The 27,285-nt window shown below is 42.2% G+C and overlaps 1 protein-coding gene across 1 annotated transcript in view; it reads right to left on the bottom strand.

Moving 5' to 3' along the window:
* Positions 1-652: 652 nt before the first annotated feature.
* The window catches only part of CHKB (choline kinase beta), a 49,193-nt gene continuing 22,560 nt past the window's right edge, over positions 653-27,285 (bottom strand). Inside the window, exons 8-11 of the mRNA XM_073652628.1 lie at positions 24,406-24,514; positions 20,297-20,394; positions 11,514-11,595; positions 653-3,322 (exon numbers count right to left, since the gene is read on the bottom strand). Of these exons, the coding sequence (XP_073508729.1) occupies positions 3,266-3,322; positions 11,514-11,595; positions 20,297-20,394; positions 24,406-24,514 (346 nt within the window). The 3' untranslated portion in view covers positions 653-3,265. The remainder of the gene's footprint in view (positions 3,323-11,513; positions 11,596-20,296; positions 20,395-24,405; positions 24,515-27,285) is intronic.

Here is a 27,285-nt window from a genome sequence, read left to right as displayed (position 1 = left end):
ACATACACACTGAGCCAAGCAGCCTGGGCTTCTGAAAGACACATTGTAGCAAACTACCAGAGTTGTGCAGCTGTTCTTCACATATTTAGCTCACAGAGAAGGCCTAGATTGGCTACAATTGTATCCACTTCTCAGCTGAAAACAGGATTAGATATATAGGGGTCATTAGCCTCAATTTATGAACAAGTGTCATTCACTGGCACTAAACCAAGGCCTTTTGTCTCCATTTAAAGGAGTTTTCCAGTCTAATCAAAAACGTCTGCGGTCACTGTCAACTTGTGCAAAGTGCACACCGTCACGTGACCACATGTATTATTTGCATACTTAAGGTCACATGCCGACTAGTCTCATCCAGCTGCTCGCAACTCTTATTGAGGACTAGTCGATGTGATTGTAGATATGCAAATTTCATACATGTGGTCAGGTGACCGCTCAATCGCATGGGGCCCATTGTTACGATTCATCTTAGACAGTACAACTCCTTTAATAAGTGTATACTGTCTAACAGACAGCATAAACCACGAGAACAGGACTTTGCACCAAGGCCTTTCTGAACAGAACGTATGTTGAGCATGAGCACCTCCTATCTATTCATGTGGGACAACTCCCTTAAGAGAGGATAGCAAGGATAGAACAAATGATTAAAGAAAAATTATATTTGGATAACATTTTTATTAAAAACCATGAATAAATTATACTGGCATCATTAAAATTCAGTCATTATACATAGAAGAGCAGATCTGGAAAAATTAAGTGCACAAATGAAGCGTCAGGAACATTTCCTCACAAGAGCCGCATTCACACATCGTAGTACCACAGTCAGGCCATAGATCTCTTGACCTGAAATGGACAGCTTCATAGGCATAAATGAGGCGGTCAAATTGGGTCATGAGTACCGCGGCCGGTCCATGAATCACGACCAGTACTCGGACTGCAACGCACGGATATGTGAATGTAGCCTCACAGAAAAGTATCAGCATCCTTATTTAGCAGCCTTTTCACGGTTACATATTGTCCTTAGAATACATGCATTGTATAACGGAAGCAAAAAACATTTGTTTAAAGCTGATCACCATGGAAAAAGGAGTTCGGCTGACATACTGCTAAAAACATATATTTACAAGGCGGCCATCATAAAATTAACATCCGACCCTGTAATAACGTGGGTGGGCTTGTCTGATTTTATTTTATGGTTAAATAAAATCTGACTGCAACAATTTTGTGAGTTTACACACAGATGTGACCAATTTTAATATCTGCTTTTTCTGTGAAGTGTGTGAAATTTTAGTTATTGTGGCACCTTTTTGTTATTTTATCTGCAAGTAGATTGAAAGAGAATGGGAAATATAAAGAAGGGACTTACATCTCCTTCCCCTTCATCCAATTTTAGCTTCATTTAAAAAAAAAAAAAGACCTAAAAACCGCCTTGTAGACCTGCCCTAAAGCGTGATACAGACAGCAGTATTGCAGGTGGATCTTGCAGGTATTGAAACCTCCATTAACAGTATCTTGGTGAAGCATGATGCGGTTTGTTGGGGCAAGCAGACCCGCCATCAGGCAAGTACTTGAGGCAGCAGTAATAGGATGCTGAAATGTGCACACAATGCCACCATCAGAATGAGGCCAACAGGCATAACTACATGCGAGTTGTTCTACAGATTGCATTTACAAGCCACAAACCGTTCAGTTTTATGAAGAGAGATGGATTTCAGAACCATTTGCCATTCACTCACATGAATGTAATTATTGGACAGAAATCTGTATGTTTAAAGGCTAAGAACATTTCCCGTGATAGTTACATTAAGTGACCTGATCAATACCGGTCTCTCAATTTTTAGCAATACACATGCTAAAGTCTTGATGGAATGAAAAGAGTGCACAATTATAAACCTTAAAGGGAATCTGTCAGCAGGTTTTTGCTACCTCATCTGAGAGCAGCCTGATGTTGACAAAGAGAAGCTGAATCCAATGATGTATCACTTAGATTACTAGGTGCAGTGTTCTCACAGAGATTTTACATTTAGAATGAAGCAGAGCTGAGGGAGCTAACCCCGCCCACACCAGGCTCTCCATGTGCAATGTCTATAGACAGTGAGGTGCTTATCACAGGGGGGGGCGGAGTTGGGCCAGGAGGCTGCTGTGTCCCAGCAACGATGAGCTAAAACAATCATTGTAGGCAAACAAAATGAAGCTTGATAAGAGATGCATTGCCGAAATCTGTGTTTTAACTCCTACAGCATGCTGTCTCCAGATTGCATAGCAAAAACCAGCTGACAGATTCCCTTTAAGGATATATTCACAAACCATACAGCTTACACTGAAGATTTCTCTGCTGGGTGTTCAGGATGCTTTGTAAGTTCTCATCCACAATGCTTGCACTGTAATAGATTTTCCATCTAAAAATATGCTGCATACAAGATCTGCGTGATGATAAACTTAAGTACCAATTTAGGCTATAAATTGAAATAGAAGGCCAGGGTCAGGTGGGCGTATGAAAAATCATCTGATTTTCATCCAGAAAACGCAAAGGATTTTCATCAGTGCGGTATCCATATTTATTCATCAACATTTCAAAATAGACATGATCAGTTTCATATATTAATAATGGCAGTGTATACATAAAAATAAGATGCAATACAGATGATCTGTATGGGATCTGATTTAGTTTTGCACACCCATAGGCTTGTATAGGTGATTCTCATCAGCTATACGGAAGAGAATAGTGCATGCTGCAATTCGCAAAAAAATAAAAACCTGTGATCTGAACAGCCCTATTGAAGAACATTGATCGGAGCGCTGTCCGAATTGTTCAAGGACAGCACACAGCCATATAATACCTGTACTGTCTAAATTTGCATTGCAACTAGTGTTCTTAAGGGCTTGTTCAATTCTGAAGACTATACAATGATTTAGTCCGTGCCGAATTAGAAATAATGGTGTGAAAGGGAAAGGCTTGGAGTAAAGGCGAAGTACTGCTGCCATGCAGACATCAGAGATGACCAGGGAGCATGCAGCACATGCCAGCTGGATAAATTACTGTATCGGAAGTTTTATAAAAAAGAAAAGCATGTAAATATCAGTAACTGCATATTCTCAGCTGCTGTCTGGTGTTTACAGGCGGAAGAAGAATTGAACATTTCCTCTCTTAGGGTTTCTTATACCATTCGTACTTCCAGTGCTTATAGTTGGCATCAGTGCGGCTGGACGGAAAGGAGAAAATCCTCAGCAGTGAAGATGAGGAGTTGTGAAGTCAGTCATCTGGAATTCAGGACCACAGACTTTTCTGATGAAAATATGCCTCAAAGCGAGAGAGAGCATAATCCTACAATGAAAGGACAAACTTGGTAAAAGATTTGAAGATTTCATCCATTCCGATTTCCTATACAACAGGCATTAAATTGTGACTCTTCATCTGCTGTGGAACTAGAAGTGTCAGAACTGTCTGCTAGGGTTTGTGTTCTATAGGGAGATCTTGGCAAATACAAAAAATAACCCCTTTAAGAGAAAGTGAAGGTGGTATTTTTCAGTTATGGGGTAGTTGCTAGTCCTTCTGCAGAACAGGTAGGTAGATCTCTCTCCCGGCTCAACCGGCGATTCCCCTGCTTCATTTCACCTCTCTTTATCAGAGCAACTCTGCTCTGTCGATGGGGCATCACGGCCGACGTCATGCTAATTAACAGCTGGCTCCCCGCAGTTAGGCAGTGGGGAGCTGGCTGTAAATCATCATGATATCGGCAGAGACACCCCATCAGCAGAGCAGAAGAGAAGATGCTGCTCTGTCTATATGACGCTAGTGGAAGCAGGAGAATCAACAACAGGAGCAGTTGGTGACCGCTCTGAGCCAGAAGAGATAAGTCACCAGGAAGAACAGGTAGGTAGTTAGCAACTACCTGCCTGTTAGTCCTTAGCACCATACTTAAAAATAATGCAAGTCACGGATAACCCCTTTAAAAGTGTAATTTGAATTACTAAATTAAAATAAGTTTACCATTGATCGGTCTAGGCAGTTATAAATCTTTGCAATACACTTCATTACATCATCTTGCTTTGTTTTCTCTCAAACTCGATAGTGAAGGGGCTGATTGGACTGCTGTGTTCATACACATAAAATAGGTGAGCGTTTGCCAATAGTGTGTGAGCATGGGGGAGAGGAACAGAGGTTCACACAGGAGTACAATTGGTAGACCTGCAGTCCAAACTATGCACTCTTACGAGAATGAACACAGCAATTTACACGGCCCGTTCAGCATGCAGTTTGAGAGAAAAAGAAGCAAGATATTGTGATGGGTTATACTACAAAGTCAGATCAAGAATTACATTAAATTAGCTGCTCTTTAAAGGGAATCTGATTTTTCAGGAACGGACTGTACATGTAAAGTTATTGCTGCACTTTTTTTGAAAGGGCTACATGCGCATATAAATAGTTTGGGAGGTGAAATCCTGACAGATTCCCTTTAAAGGTCTCCAAATACTAGAGTCACTTTCACTTATGAGGTCTACATTAAATCTACCTGTTGAAGATCTATTCGCACCTATTGCCTAACACATACACATACAGTATATTTCTATTACAATGAATGAACAGGTTATACCCAGAATGTTTCAACAAGCCTATATGTTTACACGTGAATGCTACAATAAAATGTAGGTTAATCTGTAACTAATAGACATGTGTGAGGGAGCTCATTCAATACACAGAAAAAGCTCTAGACAACTTGCAGAACAAAAAAAGAAAAAAAAAACTGCAGACCCACAAGTTAAAGCTTGGTTCTTCTAGAAAGCTCAACACGCCCTGGTGCAAAGCGGAGAACACTAGCTGCACAACTAAGTGCATTTACACTGGCCAGCCGTATGATAGCCTGATCACACAAGCAGACCACACTTCCAAGCACAGAGATCGATCACTAATTCGATTGTTGTGTGTGAATGGATCATCATGTTTTGGGCACAACATCATCTGTTTACACAGAGCGATATGCAGCGGAGAACAAAAAAGGTTATAAAATGGAACTTATCAGGTGTTTCACGCTGTCCTAACCACAAGCAGCATGAATCTCTGCCTGGCTGCATGCAGTGGCTTAACTAGAGTCTGATGGGCCCCGCTGCAAGATTTGGACTGGGCTCCCCCCCTTCCACCTCATCCTGGTATAAAATAAAATAAAATTATATATAATTTTATTTTATTTTATACCAGGATGAGGTGGAAGGGGGGGAGCCCAGTCGAAATCTTGCAGCGGGGCCCATCAGACTCTGCCGATATGATTAGTGATGGGCCCTCTGCAGCAGCAAAGCAGGGATAGCGATCTCCCTGCTCTGCCTGCTGCCGCAGTGCCCCTCTGCCTCCTCTGCGCAGCACAACACTGCCGGCGCGTGCGCAGGAAGTCAGTCTCAGGGCGATGACATCGCCCTGGGACTGCTTCCTGTGCGCGCTGTGGAGGACGGACCCGGTGTCGCCCCAGGCAGTGGTAGCAGAATCCATGGGCTCCTGTCAGGTATGTATTATTGGAGGCAGCAGAATCCATGGGCTCCTGTCAGGTATATATTATTGGAGGCAGGAGAATGTATGGGCTCCTGTCAGGTGTATATTATTGGAGGCAGGAGAATGTATGGGCTCCTGTCAGGTATATATTATTGGAGGCAGCAGAATGTATGGGCTCCTGCCAGGTATATATTATTGGAGGCAGCAGAATGTATGGGCTCCTGCCAGGTATATATTATTGGAGGCAGCAGAATGTATGGGCTCCTGTCAGGTATATATTATTGGAGGCAGGAGAATGTATGGGCTCCTGCCAGGTATATATTATTGGAGGAGGCAGAATCCATGGGCTCCTGTCAGGTATATATTATTGGAGCCAGCAGAATCTATGGGCTCCTGTCAGGTATATACACTGCTCAAAAAAATAAAGGGAACACTCAAATAACACATCCTAGATCTGAATGAATGAAATATTCTCATTGAATACTTTGTTCTGTACAAAATTGAATGTGCTGACAACAAAATCACACAAAAACCATCAATGGAAATCAAATTTATTAAACAATGGAGGCCTGGATTTGGAGTCACCCCCCAAAATTAAAATGGAAAAATACACTACAGGCTGATCCAACTTTGATGTAATGTCCTTAAAACAAGTCAAAGTGAGGCTCAGTATTGTGTGTGGCCTCCACGCGCCTGTATGACCTCCCTACAATGCCTGGGCATGCTCCTGATGAGGTTGCGGATGGTCTCCTGTGGGATCTCCTCCCAGACCTGGACTAAAGCATTCGCAAACTCCTGGACATTCAGATCTAGGATGTGTTATTTGAGTGTTCCCTTTATTTTTTTGAGCAGTGTATTATTGGAGGCAGGAGAATGTATGGGCTCCTGTCAGGTATACAGTACAGACCAAAAGTTTGGAAACACCTTCTCATTTAAAGATTTTTCTGTATTTTCATGACTATGAAAATTGTACATTCACACTGAAGGCATCAAAACTATGAATTAACACATGTGGAATTATATACTTAACAAAACAGTGTGAAACAACTGAAAATATGTCTTATATTCTAGGTTCTTCAAAGTAGCCACCTTTTGCTTTGATGACTCCTTTGCACACTCTTGGCATTCTCTTGATGAGCTTCAAGTGGCAGTCACCAGAAATGGTCTTCCACAATCTTGAAGGAGTTCCCAGAGATGCTTAGCACTTGTTGGCCCTTTTGCCTTCACTCTGTGTTTATTTGTTGTTTTGGGCCTTTCGCGAACAATTAAATGGTATTGTATTATAGAGGAGAGGAAAACGTGCAATACAAACTTCCAAAATGCTTGCAGAATTGTTTAAGTTTTCCCAGTGGGCCAAGTTTGGTGCTGCTACAATGATGCTGGCTGCTGGGATGTTAGATAGATGCAGGTTCAATTTGTGGCACTTATACTTTGAGAATGTACCTTGAAAGTATTTATTATTACTGTTATGGCACTTTGTCACACACTGGTGTGAATAAGATAACAGTGTTCCTCTTTTGCCAGGAGTGTTTCTTTAGTTGGTTATTTATTGGTGAATAAAGTTGATTCATTTTGAAAGAGTTTGTGGACTTATGTTATTCCTATATACGGTAACTGCATGGTGCTGGTGGGCCCCAAGATTGATTTTTTTCCTGGTGGGCCCCAGGTACTCCAGTCCGGCGCTGTAGGAAACCCTGAAGAAGGAAACTGTAGTTTCATAAACATGTAGGTTTTCTGGTTCCTACAGGCAACCGTACTGGTACATACCATGTGACTATACGTCACGCAGGTCCTCCTGACCTGCTGCAGCGCGCCAATGTCGGGAGACCTACGAGGAGCTTTGAGTTATCTGCCGGGACTCTGCCCCTACCCTCTTCCCCGTCGCTACACCCACCGCTACAGAATAGCCCTGAGCACGCTGGCAGATCAGACCGCAGATCCACAGGCAGCGCCTCTGAAACGGTCACCCGACACTGGGACTTCTGAACTGTAAGTGACTACTCGCAGAATCTCTGCCATGTCTCCTCCTCGAGCGCTCTGCACGCCGCCGCTTCCCACAGCGGCGCTGCATCTCCTATATGCAAGGACTCTCCGCTCTCTGGCAGAGCAACACAAGCATACCCCATGCTCTATTACGCCTATCATCCCCCGTGTACCGCTGCACAAGCAGCACCTTACACAGCTGATTCACAGAGCCTGTGACAGTTAGCACAGCCATCACGGCCTGCTCTTCAGAGATCCTGCAACCCACACCTTAGTGGAGAGAAGGAACCCCATTCAAAACTTCAAGCACCATCGAGCCCAGTTGGACATCTGCAGATATAGGGATAACTCCCTACTTCTTGCCTACCAGCAACTTTCTTTAGCGCGTACTACCGCCAAGTGCGGCCTACACTGAACAGGGACATTATCTGCTACCGTCCATCTAAGTCTCCGAACTTTATACGGACACCGAGGGCTCTCTGGACACACACCACCAGTCCTGGTGTACCTCACTGCACTTCCGTCTGCCTAGGTCACCTGGAGACTAACTTACCTATATACGCTGGAAATTAATATACATCGAGTTTATCTCAGGTATACCTTATCCTTATATCCATTGTTTTATTTATTCTCTTTTCTCTCCCATCCTTACCCTTTTTTTTTCCCTAAACCATCAGCACCAGGTACTCTGTTTGTCCACCAGGGGCATCATCTCCACCAACACACACGTATCAATTAGTAACTACGAACAGGTAACTACTACCGATTATTGCTATTATTCACATTAATTACTCCTGGTTAAGTTACTTGTTACCTTTGTTTTTAGCACGTCGACACGGTTGCTTACCAACTGGATCCACCTTCCTACTCCAAACCTCCACTACCAGGTAATCACCACTCCAGCCCACCTGCTCATTGCTACTAGTGCTTATATTTACATTTCTATTTCTCCTTCTCTCCAATCAGGGAATTACCACGACCCTAGGTTAAATCTCACCCATCAGACTACGCTTCCAAGCTCCAACTGCCACCAACAGCTACGATCAATATCCTCAAACTTATCCTTTTATAATTACCCTATATCCTAACTTTTACCACCCCACCCTTATGTTTTAATCCCACTAATAAAATTTTATTTTTTTTTTTGTATTTTGGGGTCTCTTATGTAATCATTTATTTATCCTTTTAGCAACTTAAGTACATTATTTATATTACTCTAATCCTATTCACCCATTATTCCTATTCGTCCAGCGCAAGTTTATTTTAATTATTTTGAAGTATTTGATCATGTATATTTTTTTTTAGAGTAGTTGTATGAAAATGGATTGCACATGGATAGCGCATGAACGTGTTTTCTAGATGAAACTCGGACAATTTTTCATACGCTCGTCTGCAGACAGCCTTAGTCCGAGGAAAGAAAAAAAACTTTTTTTTTCCCCCCCATTTCCTTCATCTACATTTCCAAAAAGGGGACATGCAAAACTTGGAATTTTAATTATGCAGTTTAATCAAAAGAAAATTTGCTGTGAACATTTACTGTTCTGAAGGCCATGGGCTTTTTAAAGAGTTTGTGATAGAGCTCTTTCGGTTCTACATTAAAATTTCGAAACTTCTTAAAGAGTTTTTCTAAAGTTTACCTTATGTATTTAAGAGTGCACCACCACACTGTCTCCCACTTCTGAAGACTGCCAGTTCGGGCCAGCAGCGTGGCTGTGTTGCTGGTCCCAACTGAGTGCCACCCAATGCAGTTAAGAAAAGCAGATTTATCTCTGCAATACTGGAGAAGTATATGGAGATTGCAGTTGCCTGAGAACAGTGATCTGACCAGCGCCAAAGCAGAGTCTGCCAGCAGCGCTCCTTGCCTGGGTATCAGACCTCTCAGACTGCAGGGTGGTCCGTAACCTAGGCAAGGAGTTGTAAACTACAAAGTTAAAAATCCCTCAATTCTTGAGAACAGAGAGGATTTTGAAAAAGTAAATTGTAGAGTTGCTTAGTTGCAATTTTAACCACTAAGAACTTGAGGCAACCACTTTAAAAGGGGAGTTCATCGGTCCCAAAACGCTAATGTAACCACTTTAAAAAAAAAAAAAATGGTATGTAGGGAACATAGCCCCTATAAAATTAGGAGCCCCCTCATTTGCATATGACTTTTTTTGGCTACCAAAATACCTAACTCTGTACTACAGCTAGGATTTTTATAGGAGTTAAGTCCCCTACAAACCTGTTCAAGTGGTTTTATTCCATCTCTTTAAAGAACAGTCATACAGAGCTAATTGTGTCCACCCTAAAATGCTATCAGGAAAAAAATTGCATTAGGACCCTGTGCCCTGTATCAGTGTTTAATTTCCCGTAGACTTAGAAAAAAGCTGCATCTATTTACAAATGTTACTGCAAGTTCCCAAAATTATTGCCTTTCTAGCATATAATTGGCATTAGTATAATATATTTAAGAAAGCTGTCTGGTCATTGCTCTTACCTCCCCAATGGCTTCCGCTAGGTTAATATAGTAAACTCCAGAGTTATTCATCTTCCCCAGGTACAGGGCCGACTTTCCACCACTGCCCAAGTATTACTGACAGACTGCAGCAGTGACGTCACGACTACAGCACACATGATGTACCAGGCACAAGTCCCCGAGCCCAGCAGTCAGCAGCAACAGTCAGGAACGCGGCAGTCATGATGTCATTGCTGCGGCCACTCACACCGATGCAGCGGAGGGGGATAAGGAGGCATTGCTCGGGAGGGTCAATAACAGCCATGTTTATTAGATTAAGCTAGTGGAAGCTGATGTGGGGGAAATACATAGGTAAACATGTTCGAGTATGACCCAACTGTGGATCAATTTTTACAATAAAATAAGTGATAGTTGGCCAAAACATGTCGGAAGGGAATTGTTTCATGAGCATGGCAGTCTTACATTTATTAAAAAGAAAGTAAAACTATTTTATTGGCTCTCTGGATGCTGGCATATTTCTTCTTTTACTGATAGAAAGTGCCAGCTTATTGCCATGCAACAGGGGGTGAGCTGTGACTTACCATGTTTGTTTACTTATCCCATTAAAAAAAGGAGTACTCCCATATGTGCAGCATAAAGTGTTCGGGGCTATAGAATCAGCCTAGTGGGCTATGCCACACTGTTTCTACATCTCCCACAGAAGTTACAGAAACAGCCGAGATGGGCATATAACCCTCTAATACACTATTTCATTCCATGATCATTCTTTTTTCAGATTCTGGGCCAGGTAGCTACAAAGTAAACCTGCCAAGTAAGAATTCTCCATACGATATAGTCTTTATGGAACAGTAGCCTATTCGCTATACTGCAAAAGAATATAATTTCAGAGCTGACCGAGAGCAGATTCACTAAAATAGATAGTAGGAGCGTACATAACCCCTAGTACTGCCAATACAGGTCGTAGGTCTTTGAATTATAGACGTGATCCAATAAAGATGAAACCTTTAAACGCTCAGAAAGAAGCCAACAGTGATTAAAAATCTAAAGTATGCCCTGTTGAAAGGCAGTGACTTCTTCCATGCAATCGCCAATTGGTTTCACAGGACATGTAATGTGCGCAGTGGGGTTCAGCCTGAATCCCCCTAATATCGGGATTCAGATAAACCTCTGATGGGGCCATAAGGATGCAATGACACAAATGAACTCTAAGTTTACTCATTTTTAAAACAGATAGATACTGTCAGGAGGAGAAAAATAATATTTTAATTTTAACTCCATTCCTGTCATTACGGAAATTCTGTAGCCCTATCGGGGGTTTGTATTAATCCCGTTTTTAAATACAACTGGTAAAAGGCGAATGGACATCACAGAGGAGATTCCTTCTTGGGACCTTTCTCTTGGAGCAAAAAATAGCACTGTTGTATTGAAGATCCTCTGCTCCAATCAAGATGGGGCTCTACTAAGTCAAGCCCCATTGTTGGAATCACTGGGGTCCAAGCGGTCAGATCCTCAGTGATCAGCAAGTTATCTCCCATCTTATAAATAATGGGTTATTACTAAAATAGCTCATCACTAAATACATGAATGCATACTCACCAGGTATCCAAACTCAATAGTGGACATTTTTGCTTGTAAAATGGACCAGAGACCCCAAAAGAAATGTGAAGCCAAAGCAAATCTAAAAGAAAAAGAAAAAGTGAACAAAATATCGAACACTGAACAAATGAAAAAGGATTCAATTACTTATGACTACTGGAGTATAGGGGAGATTCCTAGTAACCCAGTCAGTGTCAGGGTAGGGTAACATGACTTTTCTCCACATCTGAGAAAAATGGTCCGAGTATTCTGATCAGACTCTGATCAAACGTTTCTCCACCTTCTCCATTCTGTCAGTCCGTGAAAATGACATCAGAGCGCGGGTCGATTTTTTTTTTTCCCCCCACAGACCCTTTGACTTGCATTGCTAGTTTGATCCGACACTTGGATCAAATCAGATAAGTCTCCATCCGATTCTTTCCGTGGACCACTTGGTCTAAGTTAAAATAAAACAAAAAAAATATATATGTGCAGAGCCCCAGAGAATATCATAAGTTCTATCTGTGAAAACCACAGATAGCATTCATCTGAGAAAAAATCGGTTGTGTGAATGAGCTTTACCTCTGAATCTTGGGAGTGTATTGGTAGATGGCAAGGTGTGATAACAGTGATCTTGTCTGTTGTACATCAAACAGGTTTTAAAATTTAACCGGTATTCCCATCTCCAAGATACTATCTAAATATGTAGTAACATTAGCAAATACCTCCAATTAGAAATGTAGAATAGTTCTTCTGATTCCCCATATTGCTTACCCCATGGCCAGGACATTGCTGTAGCTTAAGGGTCCATGGTTATGACCACTCATATATAGTGACGGTTAGTTAGCTGTTAATGATCAGAACCATGGATACCCAAGCAACAGCAATGCCTGCACATGGGGTAAATGACATAGCAAATCATAAGAACTATACTACATTTATAATTGAAGGCATTTGCTATCATTATTAGTATACCTACTACATGCTGGGATAGTATCTTGGAGATGGAACTACCCCTTTAAGTCTAATCTGTGCACAGCCTGCCCTGATTATAGGAAAGCCTTAAGCCCCCGTCTCACATAGCGATATCGCTAGCGAGATCGCTGCTGAGTCACGGTTTTGGTGACGCAACAGCGACCTCACCAGCGATGTCGCTATGTGTGACACTTTGCAAAGATCAGGCCCCTGCTGTGAGGTCGCTGATCGCTGCAAAGTGTCCTGGACCATTTTTTGGTCGTTGGCCTCCCGCTGGCCAGCACACATCGCTGTGTGTGACCAGCGGGACCAACGATCAGGCTGGTATCCATGGTAAACATCGGGTTACTAGGGGCACGTGCGCACTTAGTAACCCGCTGTTTACCATGGATACCACTCTGCTACGGTGCGCGGGAGGTTACCGCTCACCTTAGCAGAGTCGTATCCATGATAAACATCGGGTTACTAAGTGCGCGTATGCCCCTAGTAACCCGATGTTTATCATGGATACGACTCTGCTAAGGTGAACGGTAACCTCCCGCGCATGGTAGCAGAGTGGTATCCATGGTAAACAGCGGGTTACTAGGGGCACACGCACTTAGTAACCCGATGTTTACCATAGTTACCAGCCTGCTCCTGCTTCAAGCAGGAGGCTGGTAACCGGGAGCAGGACATCGTGGAACGATTCTTTCCACGGTGTCGCTGCTCCCCTGATCGTTGGTGAGCCTGCCTGTTTGACAGCTCACCAGCTATGTATTAGCGACGCAGCAACGATCCCTGACAGGTCGTATCGTTGTCGGGATCGCTGCTGCATCGCTTAGTGTGACGGGGCCTTTATTCACTAAAGTTGAAATTCAATTTATTTATTTAGAACACCGAGTCATCCACTGTTTTTCCTCGGAGGGCGTAAAATGGCACCAAGATTGTATATAGGAGATGCTGTGGAGCACTTGGTTTAATCTAATCCTTACTATACATTTTTTAGTTTCACAGCATCATGACCCAAGCATTAATAAATTAAACAATCCTTATTATAGAATTTCTCCTAATATCTATGAAGATATCAGGAAGAAAACATCAGTAAAGCACTTTTCTCACAATGGACTTCTGCTTGACTGCAGAATTTAGCAAGTGTAAGCTCACAGTAATCTTTATCCCCATAATCCCCTTTTCTCCATACAAACCATTTGCGTTCCTTATAATCTTTTAGATATGAAAGTTCCCTCAAATGTATGAATTAGCTTCTAGAAGATACATAGCCAAGTTGGAAAGCCATCACCCATTTGCATTTGGAAAATCACAGACAGAGGTTCAAGTATGTTACAAATTTATAAATGGCTAATTCGATGACCTTACATACTGCAGATCAGGGAATGTGTCACCCCCTGGGCGATATCAGCCCTCTACTATGGGCATACAGGTGATAAGTATAGATTTACTTTTCTACCTGTATGGCCCAGAGGTCTGATTGCAGAGAAATCTGGTTCTATAAAGTCTGTTTTCCAGAGACTTTACAGACAGAAATCCCCACGTATGTGCTCATTATTCCCCTAAATCACCGCCTTTGTGCTAAATTACCATATTCCCCCCCTCCACTACACGTCACAGGGCCCTGTGACCGGCCCTGCTCTGCCCCACTCCCGCGCATGCGCAAAGCTCCGCTCCCATGGAGCGCACTTTGTTTCACTCCGGCTCCGTTTGGCTGCGTACTGCCAGCGGAGCAGAAGTCTCTGACTCACCATCGCTTGAGCAATACAAGGCAGCAGCGCAGTACGCAGCCAAACGGGGCTGGAGGGAAACAAAGCTCGTTCCATGGGACACATTCCCTTTAAAAAGGGGTATTCCCATCTCCAAGATCCTATCCCAATATGTAGTAAGTGTAATAATAAATACTAATAACAAACACCTCCAATTAGAAATGTGGTATGGTTCTTCCGATTCGCTATGTCACTTATCCATTTGTGCAGGACATTGCAGTAGCTTGGGTATCCATGGATACGACCACTAACTGTCACTATGAGTGGTCGTAGCCATGGATACATAAGCTACTGCAATGTTCTGAACATGGGGTAAGCAACATAGCGAATCAGAACTATACTACATTTCTAATTGGAGGTATTTGCTAATATTACACATATTACATATTGGGATAGGATCTTGGAGATGGAAATACCATTTAAAGGGTAGGACCTACCAGGAGGGTCCTGATCAGAATCCTGGAGGAGATGCCCATTTTCTCTTAGCCAAAATACTAGGATTATCTCCTTCATGAGATCTGGCAGCCTGTCCACTTATCCTCCCTCTGTCCCACAAGCAGACAGAGAGCAGCAGTGTTTAGGATAATGTTAACCCCCTTAACGACCGTCGTAACGCATTTTTACGGTGGTCATTAAGGGTACTTATGCCACAGCGCTGTGAAAAAGCGGCGCTGTGGAATAAGTGTATAGCGCCACTCGATGGCAGAGATTCCTACGGGTGTCAGCTAACCAGCAATAAGCTGGATCTCACAGACAGTCAGTGGGTTCAGTGACTCACTGACAGGTCTCATGCATATGAGACCATAGATCAGAATGAAAATATACAAGTCCCACAGTGAAAAAGTAAACAAACAAAAAAAAAAAACATAAAGTGCACACATCACTAAAAATCCATTCCGCCGCTCAAAACGCAGCGTTTGTGATAAAACAAAAAAAATTAAAAAACGTACACATAATTAGTATTGCAGTGTCCAGAACGACCCGGTCTACAAAACTGTTGCGTTATTTAGTCCGTTTGGCGAATGCCGTAAACAAATCAAATAAAAAAACACGCCAAAAATGATGCTTACTGACTCTCAAAAAAGTGATCAAAAAGTCGTATGTAAAAAAAAATTATACAAATAAAAACGCTAAACTGTCCCGCAAAATACAAGCCATAATTTGGCTCATTCGGCAAAAAAATTAAAAAGCTACAGCTCTCAGAATGTGACGATATAAAAATCAAAAATTTATTGTAAAATACGGTTTTTAAATGTGTACAAATAGCAAAGAATAAAAAAATAAATAAATAAATTTATAAATCTGGTATCGCTGTAATCATACCGACCCGACGAACAAATTGGTCTTATCACTTTTACCGCACGGCACAAAAAATAAAAATTTAAATAACTGAATTACAGTTTTTTGTTCAGTGTTTGAAAAAATCGGAATAAAAAGTGGCCAAAAATTACAATGTGATAAAATGGTACCAAAAATATCTGGAACTCATCCAGCAAAAAATAAGCCGTCATACAGCTCTATTCACCAAAAAAATTAAAAAAAAAGTTACAGCTCTCAGAATATGGCAACGAAAATTTTTACTGTGCGAGAGCAACAAATCCTAAAAAAAAACATTTAAATCTGGTATCACTAATCACACCAACCCGAAGAATAAATCCGCCTTATAACTTCTATCGCACGGAGAACAGCGCAAAAATAAAATTAAGAACTATTCTTGTACTGCTGTCTATTTCTTCATTCAGCCTCCAAAAAAAAATCGGAATAAGGCTCAGCTCACGTTTATCCTGTGCTCTCAGCTAAGCGCTTATGTTAGGGTTTCCATGTAAATTCACCAAAACCACAATGCAGACAAAAAACCCCAGATGGAGCCACTCACTTATGAGGCCGATGGAGTCCCTTGGAACTGGTCTCGGTTGCAGCGGCGTCCCATCATTTTAGGCTTTTTTTAGCGCATAAGTGTGGACGACCACAGATCTGTGTGCGCCTATAAAAATGGAGACCACCAGAGAAGACGTCAAACAGACTCCAAAGTGTCTCCATCTGCCTCATTATGGTGGGTGGTTCTGTTGGGGGTTTCGCCTGAATCGCATTTTTGTGGGATTTACACGGAAACCCAGACGTAAGTGCTCAGCATAGACTGGCGATCAAGTGTTATTCTAGAAGCAATCAAAAATTATGTACCCCAAAATGTTACCAATAAAACCCCTAATTTATCCCACACAAGACCAGCCCCCTCTCAGGTCCGTCATATATTACTGGGACTATAGAGGGTCCCATGTTACTGGTAAAACAAAGACTCTCCAAAAGCTACGACTCCCACCCCCTCAAATAAAATCCAGTGAATTCTGCGCTCCCAAATCCAAATGCCTCCCTCCTTCTGAGCCCCCATGTGCCTAAATCACAGTAAGTAGCCACATGTTTGACATTCTTGTAGCGGGAAGAGCATTTAATTTATGGTGTGTGTCACCAGGAGAAATGAATGGGGGCACAATGTATGGGCACTAAACTTGCATATTTGGAATTCTCCAGAATAAAGCCTGGTGTGGATGTTACATAATAGTCACTGACTGCAGCAGCAGATTAATTCATTGAGATGTGCAATTTCTACAATGGGGTCACTTTTGGGATTTTTCTGCTGCTCTGGCACCTTCGTGGCTCCTCAAATGTCGCCCACAAACTATTCTACCAAAATCTATGCTCCAAAAGCCAAATAGTGCTTCTCAGCCCTGACGTGTGGCCTAACAGTAATTTCTGATGACATATGGGGCATCATCGCGTTGGGGAGAAATAGCATAATAAATTTTGGGGTCCGTTTTCTCCTGTTATCCATTGGAAAAATTACAAAATTGGGGCTAAAACTACATTTTCAGTATGATGACCTAATATCAAATTCTGTGTAGTACCTGTGGGTTCAAAATCCTCACTATACCCCTGGATAAAATCCTTGAGGGGTGTAGTTTTCCAAATGGGGTCACTTGTTGGGGTTTTCCACTGTTTAGGCACATCAGTGGCTCTCCAAACGCAACATGACGCCCACAGACGATTCCATAAAAGTCTGCGTTCCCAACGTCACTCCTTTCTTAAAGCCCTGCCATGCGCCCAAACAATAGTGTTCCTCTACATATGGGGTATGTCCGTACTAAGAAGCAATTGCACAACAAATTTTGGGGTCCATTTTCACCTCTTACCCTTGTGAAAATAAAGAAATTGGGGCTAAAAGTACATTTTTGTGGAAAACCATTTGATTTCTTAAATTTCATGGCTCTACGTTAAAAAGTTCTGTTAAGCACCTGGCGGTTCAAGGTGCTCACCACACATCTAGACAAGTTCCCTGAGGGGTCTAGTTTCCAAAATGGGGTCACTTGTGGGGGGGTTTCCACTGTTAAGGCAAATCAGGGGCTCCCCAAACATGACATGGCGTCCGCTCTCAATTCCAGCCATTTTTGCATTCAAAATGTCAAATGGAACTCCTTCCCTTCCGAACCCTGCCATGCGCCCTAACAGTAGTTTTATCCCACATATGGGTTATCAGCATACTCAGAAGAAATTGCACAACAAATTTTGGAGTCCATTTTCTCCTGTTACTCTTGTGAAAATAAAAAAATTGGGTCTGAAGTAAACATTGAGAAAAAAAGTTAAATGTTCATTTTTTTTTCCCCTTCTACCTTGCCTCATTTCCTGTGAAGCATGTGAAAGGTTAATAAACTTCTTGAATGTGGTTTTGAGCACCTTGAGGGATGCAGTTTTTAGAATGGTGTCACTTGTGTATATTCTGTCCTATAGACCCCTCAAAGTCACTTCAAATGTGATATGATCCCTAAAAAAATGGTTTTGTAAATTTTGTTGGAAAAATGAGAAAAATCGCTGGTCAACTTTTAACCCTTATAACTTACTAACAAAAAAAAATTGTGTTTCAAAAATTGGGCTGATGTAAAGTAGACATGTGGAAAATGTTATTTATTAACGATTTTGTGTGACATACAGTACAGACTAAAAGTTTTGACACACCTTCTCATTTAAAGATTTTTCTGTATTTTCATAACTATGAAAATTGTACATTCACACTGAAGGCATCAAAACTATGAATTAACACATGTGGAATTATATACTTAACAAAAAAGTGTGAAACAACTGAAAATGTGTCTTATATTCTAGGTTCTTCAAAGTAGCCACCTTTTGCTTTGATGACTGCTTTGCACACTCTTGGCATTCTCTTGATGAGCTTCAAGAGGTAGTCACCGGAAATGGTTTTCACTTCACAGGTGTGCCCTGTCAGGTTTAATAAGTGGGATGTCTTGCCTTATAAATGGGGTTGGGACCATCAGTTGTGTTGTGCAGAAGTCTGGTGGATACACAGCTGATAGTCCTACTGAATAGACTGTTAGAATTTGTATTATGGCAAGAAAAAAGCAGCTAAGTAAAGAAAAACGAGTGGCCACTTTAAAAAATGAAGGTCAGTCAGTGCGAAAAAATGGGGACACTTTCAAAGTGTCCCCAAGTGCAGTTGCAAAAACCATCAAGAGCTACAAAGAAACTGGCTCACATGAGGAACGCCCCAGGAAAGGAAGACAAAGAGTCACCTCTGCTTCTGAGGATAAGTTTATCCGAGTCACCAGCCTTAGAAATCGCAGGTTAACAGCAGCTCAGATTAGAGACCAGGTCAATGCCACACAGAGTTCTAGCAGCAGACACATCTCTTCAACAACTGTCAAGGGGAGACTTTGTGTAGCCGGCCTTCATGGTAAAATAGCTGCTAGGAAACCACTGCTAAGGACAGGCAACAAGCAGAAGAGACTTGTTTGGGCTAAAAAACACAAGGAATGGACATTAGACCAGTGGAAATCTGTGCTTTGGTCTGATGAGTCCAAATTTGAGATCTTTGGTTCCAACCACCGTGTCTTTGTGCGACGAAGAAAAGGTGAACGGATGGACTCTACATGCCTGGTTCCCGCCGTGAATCATGAAGGAGGAGGTGTGATGGTGTGGGGGTGCTTTGCTGGTGACACTGTTGGGGATTTATTCAAAATTGAAGGCATACTGAACCAGCATGGCTACCACAGCATCTTGCAGTGGCATGCTATTCCATCCGGTTTGCGTTTAGTTGGACCTTCATTTATTTTTCAACAGGACAATGACCCCAAACACACTTCCAGGCTGTGTAAGGCTATTTTACCAAGTAGGAGAGTGATGGGGTGCTACGCCAGATGACCTGGCCTCCACAGTCACCAGACCTGAACCCAATTGAGATGGTTTGGGGTGAGCTGGACAGCAGAGTGAAGGCAAAAGGGCCAACAAGTGCTAAGCATCTCTGGGAACTCCTTCAAGATTGTTGGAAGACCATTTCCGGTGACTACCTCTTGAAGCTCATCAAGAGAATGCCAAGAGTGTGCAAAGCAGTCATCAAAGCAAAAGGTGGCTACTTTGAAGAACCGAGAATATAAGACATATTTTCAGTTGTTTCACACTTTTTTGTTAAGTATATAATTCTACATGTGTTAATTCATAGTTTTGATGCCTTCAGTGTGAATGTACAATTTTCATAGTTATGAAAATACAGAAAAATCTTTAAATGAGAAGGTGTGTCCAAACTTTTGGTCTGTACTGTATCTCTCTGATTTAAGAGCATAAGAATTCAAAGTTTGAAAGGTGTTACATTTTCACCAAATTTCCGTTTTGTTTTTTTCCACAAGTAAATGCAAGTCATATCGAAGAAATTTTACCACTGTCAAACAACATGTCACGACAAAACAAGCTCATAATCAGTGGAAGTGGAGTGGTGCTTTAACACTGAATAGCCAGCAATTCTGCTCCCAATCACTGGTGTGGGAGATGTGGGCAGAGCCTTAGACTATGTCATAGCCTCAAATTTTAATGGAAAACATAGCGCAGTACCTGATCAATGGCTGCACTACACACCCCAGTATTTTACATGGGGTTCTGCCCTGCTTCGCATTGTTCTGAGCGCACAAAATTCCGTTGTCAGCATTAAAATCACTATTCCATGAACCAAGACAATACTATAGGAAAAAATAAAGTTCAAGGAATACCAGATGTAAAGCAGAGTTTTCTTACCGGTTCACCTCAATGACCATGGCAGATTCCTGAACACACCGCTCCTCCTCCCCAAGCTCTGGGCAAATTTCCAACAAATAAGATCGGAAAAAATGAAGCTATGAAAATGACAATAGTAAATGATGAGTAAATTAATTAAACCATAAAAAGGTGTAAACAGATCTAACATTTGGTGCTGAATATTTTGTCCTGAAAGCTAAGCACCAATGATTTAAATAGACCTTTTTACAAAGTGATCCAAACCCTCTGCCTACAACCACTGTGGGGCGTTTGCTCAGGAGCTTGATGCTGCGAGATGACACATTGAACTATGCTGCATACAAAGACCCTGTAAAGCCGTTTAAGTGCGGAGCTTATCCTGGGAAAATGCATGCTGTCCAAGCCACAGGCAGCACACATCACACACCGGCTCAGTTATTGCAGCCATGTAAGTTACACTCAAACACTGCGCCATTTCATAGAAAACATCCTTTAAAATGCCAGTCAGGGACAATGTGACTAAAATGAACAGATACAAATTAAACTTGCTTCTCCTGACTGACAGGTTTCTCCCTATAGACCTGCATGACGATGATTAGGGTAAAGCCTCCGGGATCTGGCTCTTGGAGTGGTCATCACAGCTGCATCATCCCCAGCTAGTGCTCTAAATTAGGTTTTCTCTGAAATGCCGCAGTGTTTGAGTGATGAATACCAGGCTGAAATAAGGTAGCCTATCATTGATGCACGCTGCCCGTGGTGCAGGCAGCATGATGCAACTGACATGTTCCCTTTAAGACCTCAACAACCTGAGAAATGTACACACTTTATTTTATTTTTATTATTGCTCCAACAGCCATAATTTAATAAAACTTCTAATATGGCTATTTAGGCTGCGTGCCTACTATGCGTTTTTACAAACGTTTTTGTTTAAACGCGTGGTAATATGTGCCTCACGGTCCCCCAATGATAATCCGCATGTGCTGTGCACATGCTCAGGAAATTTCCGCTGCGGATTATCATTGCGGAAAAATCAGCAGCATGGCCATTATTTTTGCGGAAATGCGGCGTAATTAACTTGCATTGAATCGCTTAATATCCGCATGACTACATGTGCACATGCGGATATTAAGAGATTCAATGTGCGGGTGATACCTGGGTCTGGAGAAGAGGAGACTCTCCTCCAGACCCGGGTACCATAGTACCTGTTAAAAAAATTTAAGATAAAAAATATACATTATACTCACCTTCTGATGGCCCACGATCTTCTCTCTGGTGCATCCTGGCTCCCGATGCTGTAAAGGGACCTTCCATGACGTCATTTAGTCATGTGACAGGTCACTCAACCGCTGACGTCGGCGGTCACATGACTAAATGACATCATGGAAGGTCCTTCCACACCACCGCAAGCCGCCCAAGACACCGGATGCAACGGAGAGAAGACCGGGGGCCATCAGAAGGAGAGTATAATGTTTTGGGTTTTTTTTTTTACTCTTTTTTTAACTATTAACTTGGTCACACTATATAAATCCATGCCTGTTGCATGCATTATATAGTGTGACCAAGCGGTCAAGCACTTTTCCAAGTGACGCTTGATAACCCGCATGCAGAAATGCATGTGAAGAACGCTTGACAAACGCTTCTATCTGGCAGGAAAAACGCATACAAAATCCGCATGTGTTTTTCCTGCCAGGGAGATGCAGAAAAAATCCAGAGCATTTCTGCTTCTTGGGCACTTCGCCTAATAGAAGATATCATATACAGAAGAAAAAAAAAAAAAAAAAAACACAACTTGCTATTTTGCTATGTTTTTTGTGTTTTGTTTTTATGCTTCAATAATTTTTTATATTTTGAGTGACTGGAAACCACAAAGCCAAATGTTTTTTTTGTGCTATACATATCCACCTCTCCCCCCTCATTCGTACCTTTACTTTATTTTTTCGTACCTGTAGTGGGCTTGAACCTGCAAGTGTCCAATTACTTGTACTATACAGTGCCTACAAGTAGTATTCAACCCCCTGCAGATTTAGCTGGTTGACACATGCGGAATTAACTTGGCATTGTGACATTTGTACTGTAGATCAGCCTGGAAGTGGGAAACGCACTGCAGCAAATTTTGTTTTTGTTTTTTTCTTTTTTTTAAAACGTAAAAAGTTAATTCAGAGTGTCATTTATTATTCAACCCCTCAAACCACAAGAATTCTGTTTGGTCCCCCTAAAGTATTAAGAAGTAGTTCAGGCACCAAGAATAATGAGCTTCACATGTGTGGATTAAAGATCTCTTTTGCCAGCCTTTTCTGACTATTTAAGACCCTCCCCAAACTTGTGAACAGCACTCAGACATGGTCAGCATGGGAAAGACAAAGGAGCATTCCAAGGCCATCAGAGACAAGATCGTGGAGGGTCACAAGGCTGGCAAGGGGTACAAAACCCTTTCCAAGGAGTTGGGCCTACCTGTCTCCACTGTTGGGAGCATCATCTGTAAGTGGAAGGCTTATGGAACTACTGTTAGCCTTCCACGGCCAGGACAGCCTTTGAAAGTGTCCTCCCGTGCCGAGGCCAGGCTTGTCCGAAGAGTCAAGGCTAACCCAAGGACAACAAGGAAGGAGCTCCGGGAAGATCTCATGGCAGTGGGGACATTGGTTTCAGTCAATACCATAAGTAACGTACTCCACCGCAATGGTCTCCGTTCCAGACGAGCCCGTAAGGTACCTTTACTTTCAAAGCGTCATGTCAAGGCTCGTCTACAGTTTGCTCATGATCACTTGGAGGACTCTGAGACAGACTGGTTCAAGGTTCTATGGTCTTATGAGACCAAGATCGAGACCTTTGGTGCCAACCACACACGTGACGTTTGGAGACTGGATGGCACTGCATACGACCCCAAGAATACCATCCCTACAGTCAAGCATGGTGGTGGCAGCATCATACTGTGGGGCTGTTTCTCTGCCAAGGGGCCTGGCCATCTGGTCCGCATCCATGGGAAGATGGATAGCACGGCCTACCTGGAGATTTTGGCCAAGAACCTCCACTCCTCCATCAAGGATCTTAAGATGGGTCGTAATTTCATCTTCCAACAAGACAACGACCCAAAGCACACAGCCAAGAAAACCAAGGACTGGTTCAATAGGGAAAAAGTCAAGGTGTTGGAGTGGCCTAGTCAGTCTCCTGACCTTAACCCAATTGAAAACTTGTGGAAGGAGCTCAAGAATAAAGTCCACATGAGACACCCAAAGAACCTAGATAACTTGGAGAAGATCGGCATGGAGGAGTGGGCCAAGATAACTCCACAGACCTGTGCCGGCCTGATCAGGTCTTATAAAAGACGATTATTAGCTATAATTGCAAACAAGGGTTATTCCACAAAATATTAAACATAGGGGTTGTATAATAATTGACCCACACTTTTATGTTTAAAATTGAATAAAATTCAACTGAGCAACATAACTTTTTGGTTTGTAAGATTTATGCTTCTGTTCATAAAACCTACTCTCGTTTGCAGTTTGAAGGCTCTAACTTATTTGCATCTTATCAAACCAGCTAAATCTGCAGGGGGTTGAATACTACTTGTAGGCACTGTATACTGCAGTATAATGGTATTGTGGCATATAGAAAAATAGCGGTTCTCCTATGAAGCTCAGTATGTGGCTAAACTTCACATGAAAACACAAGATGGCATTATGGGGGCTTTCAGCAGGTTCCTTGCGATTCAGCTAGGGTGCACGTCCTCCCTGGCATTGACATCATTTCAATGTTAAATGTTGTGAGTGACTGCAGCATTGAAATTGTTAAACTGTGACAATTAGAACAAGCTCCAGACGCTGCAGTTACAGGCAGATGCCAGCTGTGTAACACGGCTGGCATCTGCCCAGTATATGGAGCAGGCTCAGCTCCTGAGATGGCTTAATACATTCCTTATTGGCCAATGATGAAGAAAGTACTTCATAGGTCATTAAAGAGTTTTAATATACAAGTTTGCTTGACTGCAGACTTGTGAATCCTCACATTGCGTGCAGTGAGGATTCTCTGATGATGGCACCAGCTTTTTGGACGTGATAGAAAAGTACATTTTTCCAGATCAGTTGCCAAGAAATGCAACTTTTACACATTTAGTTGAATAATTAATAGAATACCTGCTGCTCCCGCGAGGGATAGTTGCTCAGCTGTGCTTTGTAGAAAGGCCACTCATCATGTTGATAATTATATACCCACTCGCAAAAGTGATTCCCCATGTCAAATCCTCTGAGGACAGAAAAGAGAAATGGCTTTAAATAGACCATGAAAAATAGAAAACGTAGAACAAATACACATGGGGAAACTACAGCAACAGACTGGCACACAGATGGGACCGCACATTTCTCCCAAGTTTTAACCAATGTGGACAATAGACATTGCAGTCAATGGCAATGAGCAGGACTCCCTGAGGCATCGTGATACTGTGCACACATCTCTGCCCGCTCCAATAAGAAACAAACAATAGCTGGTATCTACAGGTCAGGGACAAGAAGCGTGTACTAAACGCTTACACAAGATTAGACCAGAAGAAACTGATCCCAATACAGATAGTTGGCAATTTGTCGTATGCCTCGATACATTTTGGTGAGTCTTTTGGAAACTTGTGCACACACATTGACGAAAACATCTTAATGAATCGAGCCCAGTTTTCTGGTGTAAAACAACTTAATAGGGTAAGAAGAAACAAGTATGCAAGTGCTATATTATCACCATATATACATAACTTGTTTTAACATTAATACAAATGACACCAAGCTAGTGACAAAAAACACAAATTTAAAAAGCCAAAACAGCCATTATAGATACAGAGGTGAGAGACTATAGTAAGGCACCAATCCAATAATCATGATAATACTCAAGATATCCAAAGACCATACTACAGACAATTATACAGTGCTGCTCACCATTATTGGCACCCCTTCATTTTTTTCATAGACTGTACAATATCTTCAGAAATACTGTATTTTTCACTTTATAAGATGCACTTTTTCCCCCCCAGATTTGTTGGGAAAATAGGGGTGTGTCTTAGAAAGCGAAATCACCTTACTGGCTGCAGTGGAGCGGGTCCTGGAGATGCGGACGGGGTGCTGGAGATGCTGCAGGGTCAGGACGGAGGGTTCAGAGCCGAGATCTCAATCTGAGCATGCGCCGCCTCCGGCAGCCATCTTCCGAAATCCATCACATAGGACAGTATGGAAGATGCGGGGTTTCGGCTGCCACAAGATGCCGGCGGAGCCCCCGCACCACCGGACACCTCCAGAGCAGAACTTGGGAGACAGCATGGGGCCCGCAGCCACCTCCAAACACTCAGTCCTGACCCCACAACATGTCTGACACCCAGTCTGCATGTCCGGCACCCCGCAGCATCTCAGGCTTCAGCCAGCGGCAACCCTGGGACCCCGCTCTACCAACGCCACTCCCCAAGTAAACTGATTATAATACGCACCGGTTTATTAAAAAAAACTTTTTTTCCTATTTTCCTCCCCAAAATTTGCTGTGCTCTTATAATCCGCAAAATAAGGTAAATGGAAATGTACCAAAGTTCTATCCTCAGGATTTTGTAATTAGTGGTCCAAAGTACTACAATAATAAAACATTGTTTTAAACTTCCATGTTGCAATTTCAAAGAAAAAAACTGAATAAACAGCATGTGCAGCAATAAAGGCACCCCTAATTAATACTTGCTTGCACACCCTTTGGCATTGCTGACAGCCTCCAAACGTTTCTTGTAGCCATCTATAAGCTTCTTGCACTTCTCAGCTGGAATTTTCTCCCACTCTTCCTTTGCAGATTGTTAAAGCTCTTGGATGTTTGCAGGGTTCTTTTTCCCAATGGCAGATTTCAGCCCACCCCAAAGATTTTCAATGGGATTGAGGTCAGGACTAATTGCTGGCCATTTTAAAACAGTCCATTTTTTCCTTTTCAACCATTCCTGTGTACTTTTGGATGTGTGCTTTGGGTCATTGTCTTGCTGGAGGACCCATGATCTTTGACTCAAACCAAGTTTTCTTACACTGTAGGACATTTCGCTCTAAAATCTCTTGATAATTCACAGATTTCATAATTCCTGTGATACCATCAAGGCCTCCAGTACGAGACGCAGCAAAGCAACCCCACAGCATTATAGATCCTCCACCATGCTTACCTGTTGGTAAGGTGTTCTTCTCCTTATACGTTTCATTGCGCCGTCTGTAAACAAATTGTTGCTTTGCATTGCCAAAAAGCTCTATTTTTGTTTCATCTGTCCATAGAACAAACTCCCAGAAGGATTGTGGTTCGTCAGGTTACCTTTTGGCGAAGATCAGTCTTCATTTTTTATGTCTTTTCTTCAGCAATGGTTTCTTCCTCGGCCTTCACACATAAAGCTCTGCTTGGTTTAGTGTACAGCATATGGTACTTGTTTAAACCATGACCCCAAGACTGTTCCAGGTTGGCCTTCAGATCTTTGAATGTTTGACATGGCTTTTTTCCCACCATTCGCACAATCCTTCGAAGACATCTCAATTTTCCTCTATCCCCCACGTCCAGGGAGGTTCTTGACAGTTCCATGCTTGGCAAACTTCTTAATAACATTGCGCACTGTTGAAACTGGGATACCAAGGTCTTTGGAGGTGGCCTTATACCCTTTTGAAATCTTGTGTTTGCCAATAGCAGTTCTGATGTCCTCGGATAGCTCCTTTGTCTTCACCATTGTGACAAAGGAACAGGGCCTACTATGTGTTTTTTTTAAAACACTGAGGTCATCATTCATTGGCTAATTCATGCCACATGGGCTCCAATAATCACAGGTAAATCACAAAAGGGATTCACCACAGGCGAGTCAAAATGTGTTTCCGTACTAAATTAATGTAAAAAATGCCAATACCAGTGTCAAAGCAAGCTTTAGATTTTTCTATTTTCCCCTCCCATTGTGTTTTTGTTTTTATTCTTTATTATTTGCTCTTTTGTGTTTAACACGAGGGCTCTATACAAAAACACTTTCACTCAGTTCATTTTTT

Source organism: Phyllobates terribilis, unplaced genomic scaffold, assembly GCF_046119375.1.
Source record: "Phyllobates terribilis strain yellow unplaced genomic scaffold, ASM4611937v1 Scaffold_11__3_contigs__length_659146591, whole genome shotgun sequence".
Lineage (NCBI taxonomy): Eukaryota > Metazoa > Chordata > Amphibia > Anura > Dendrobatidae > Phyllobates > Phyllobates terribilis.
Note: the sequence above shows the minus strand (reverse complement) of the source record. Positions and strands in the feature narration are given on the sequence as shown.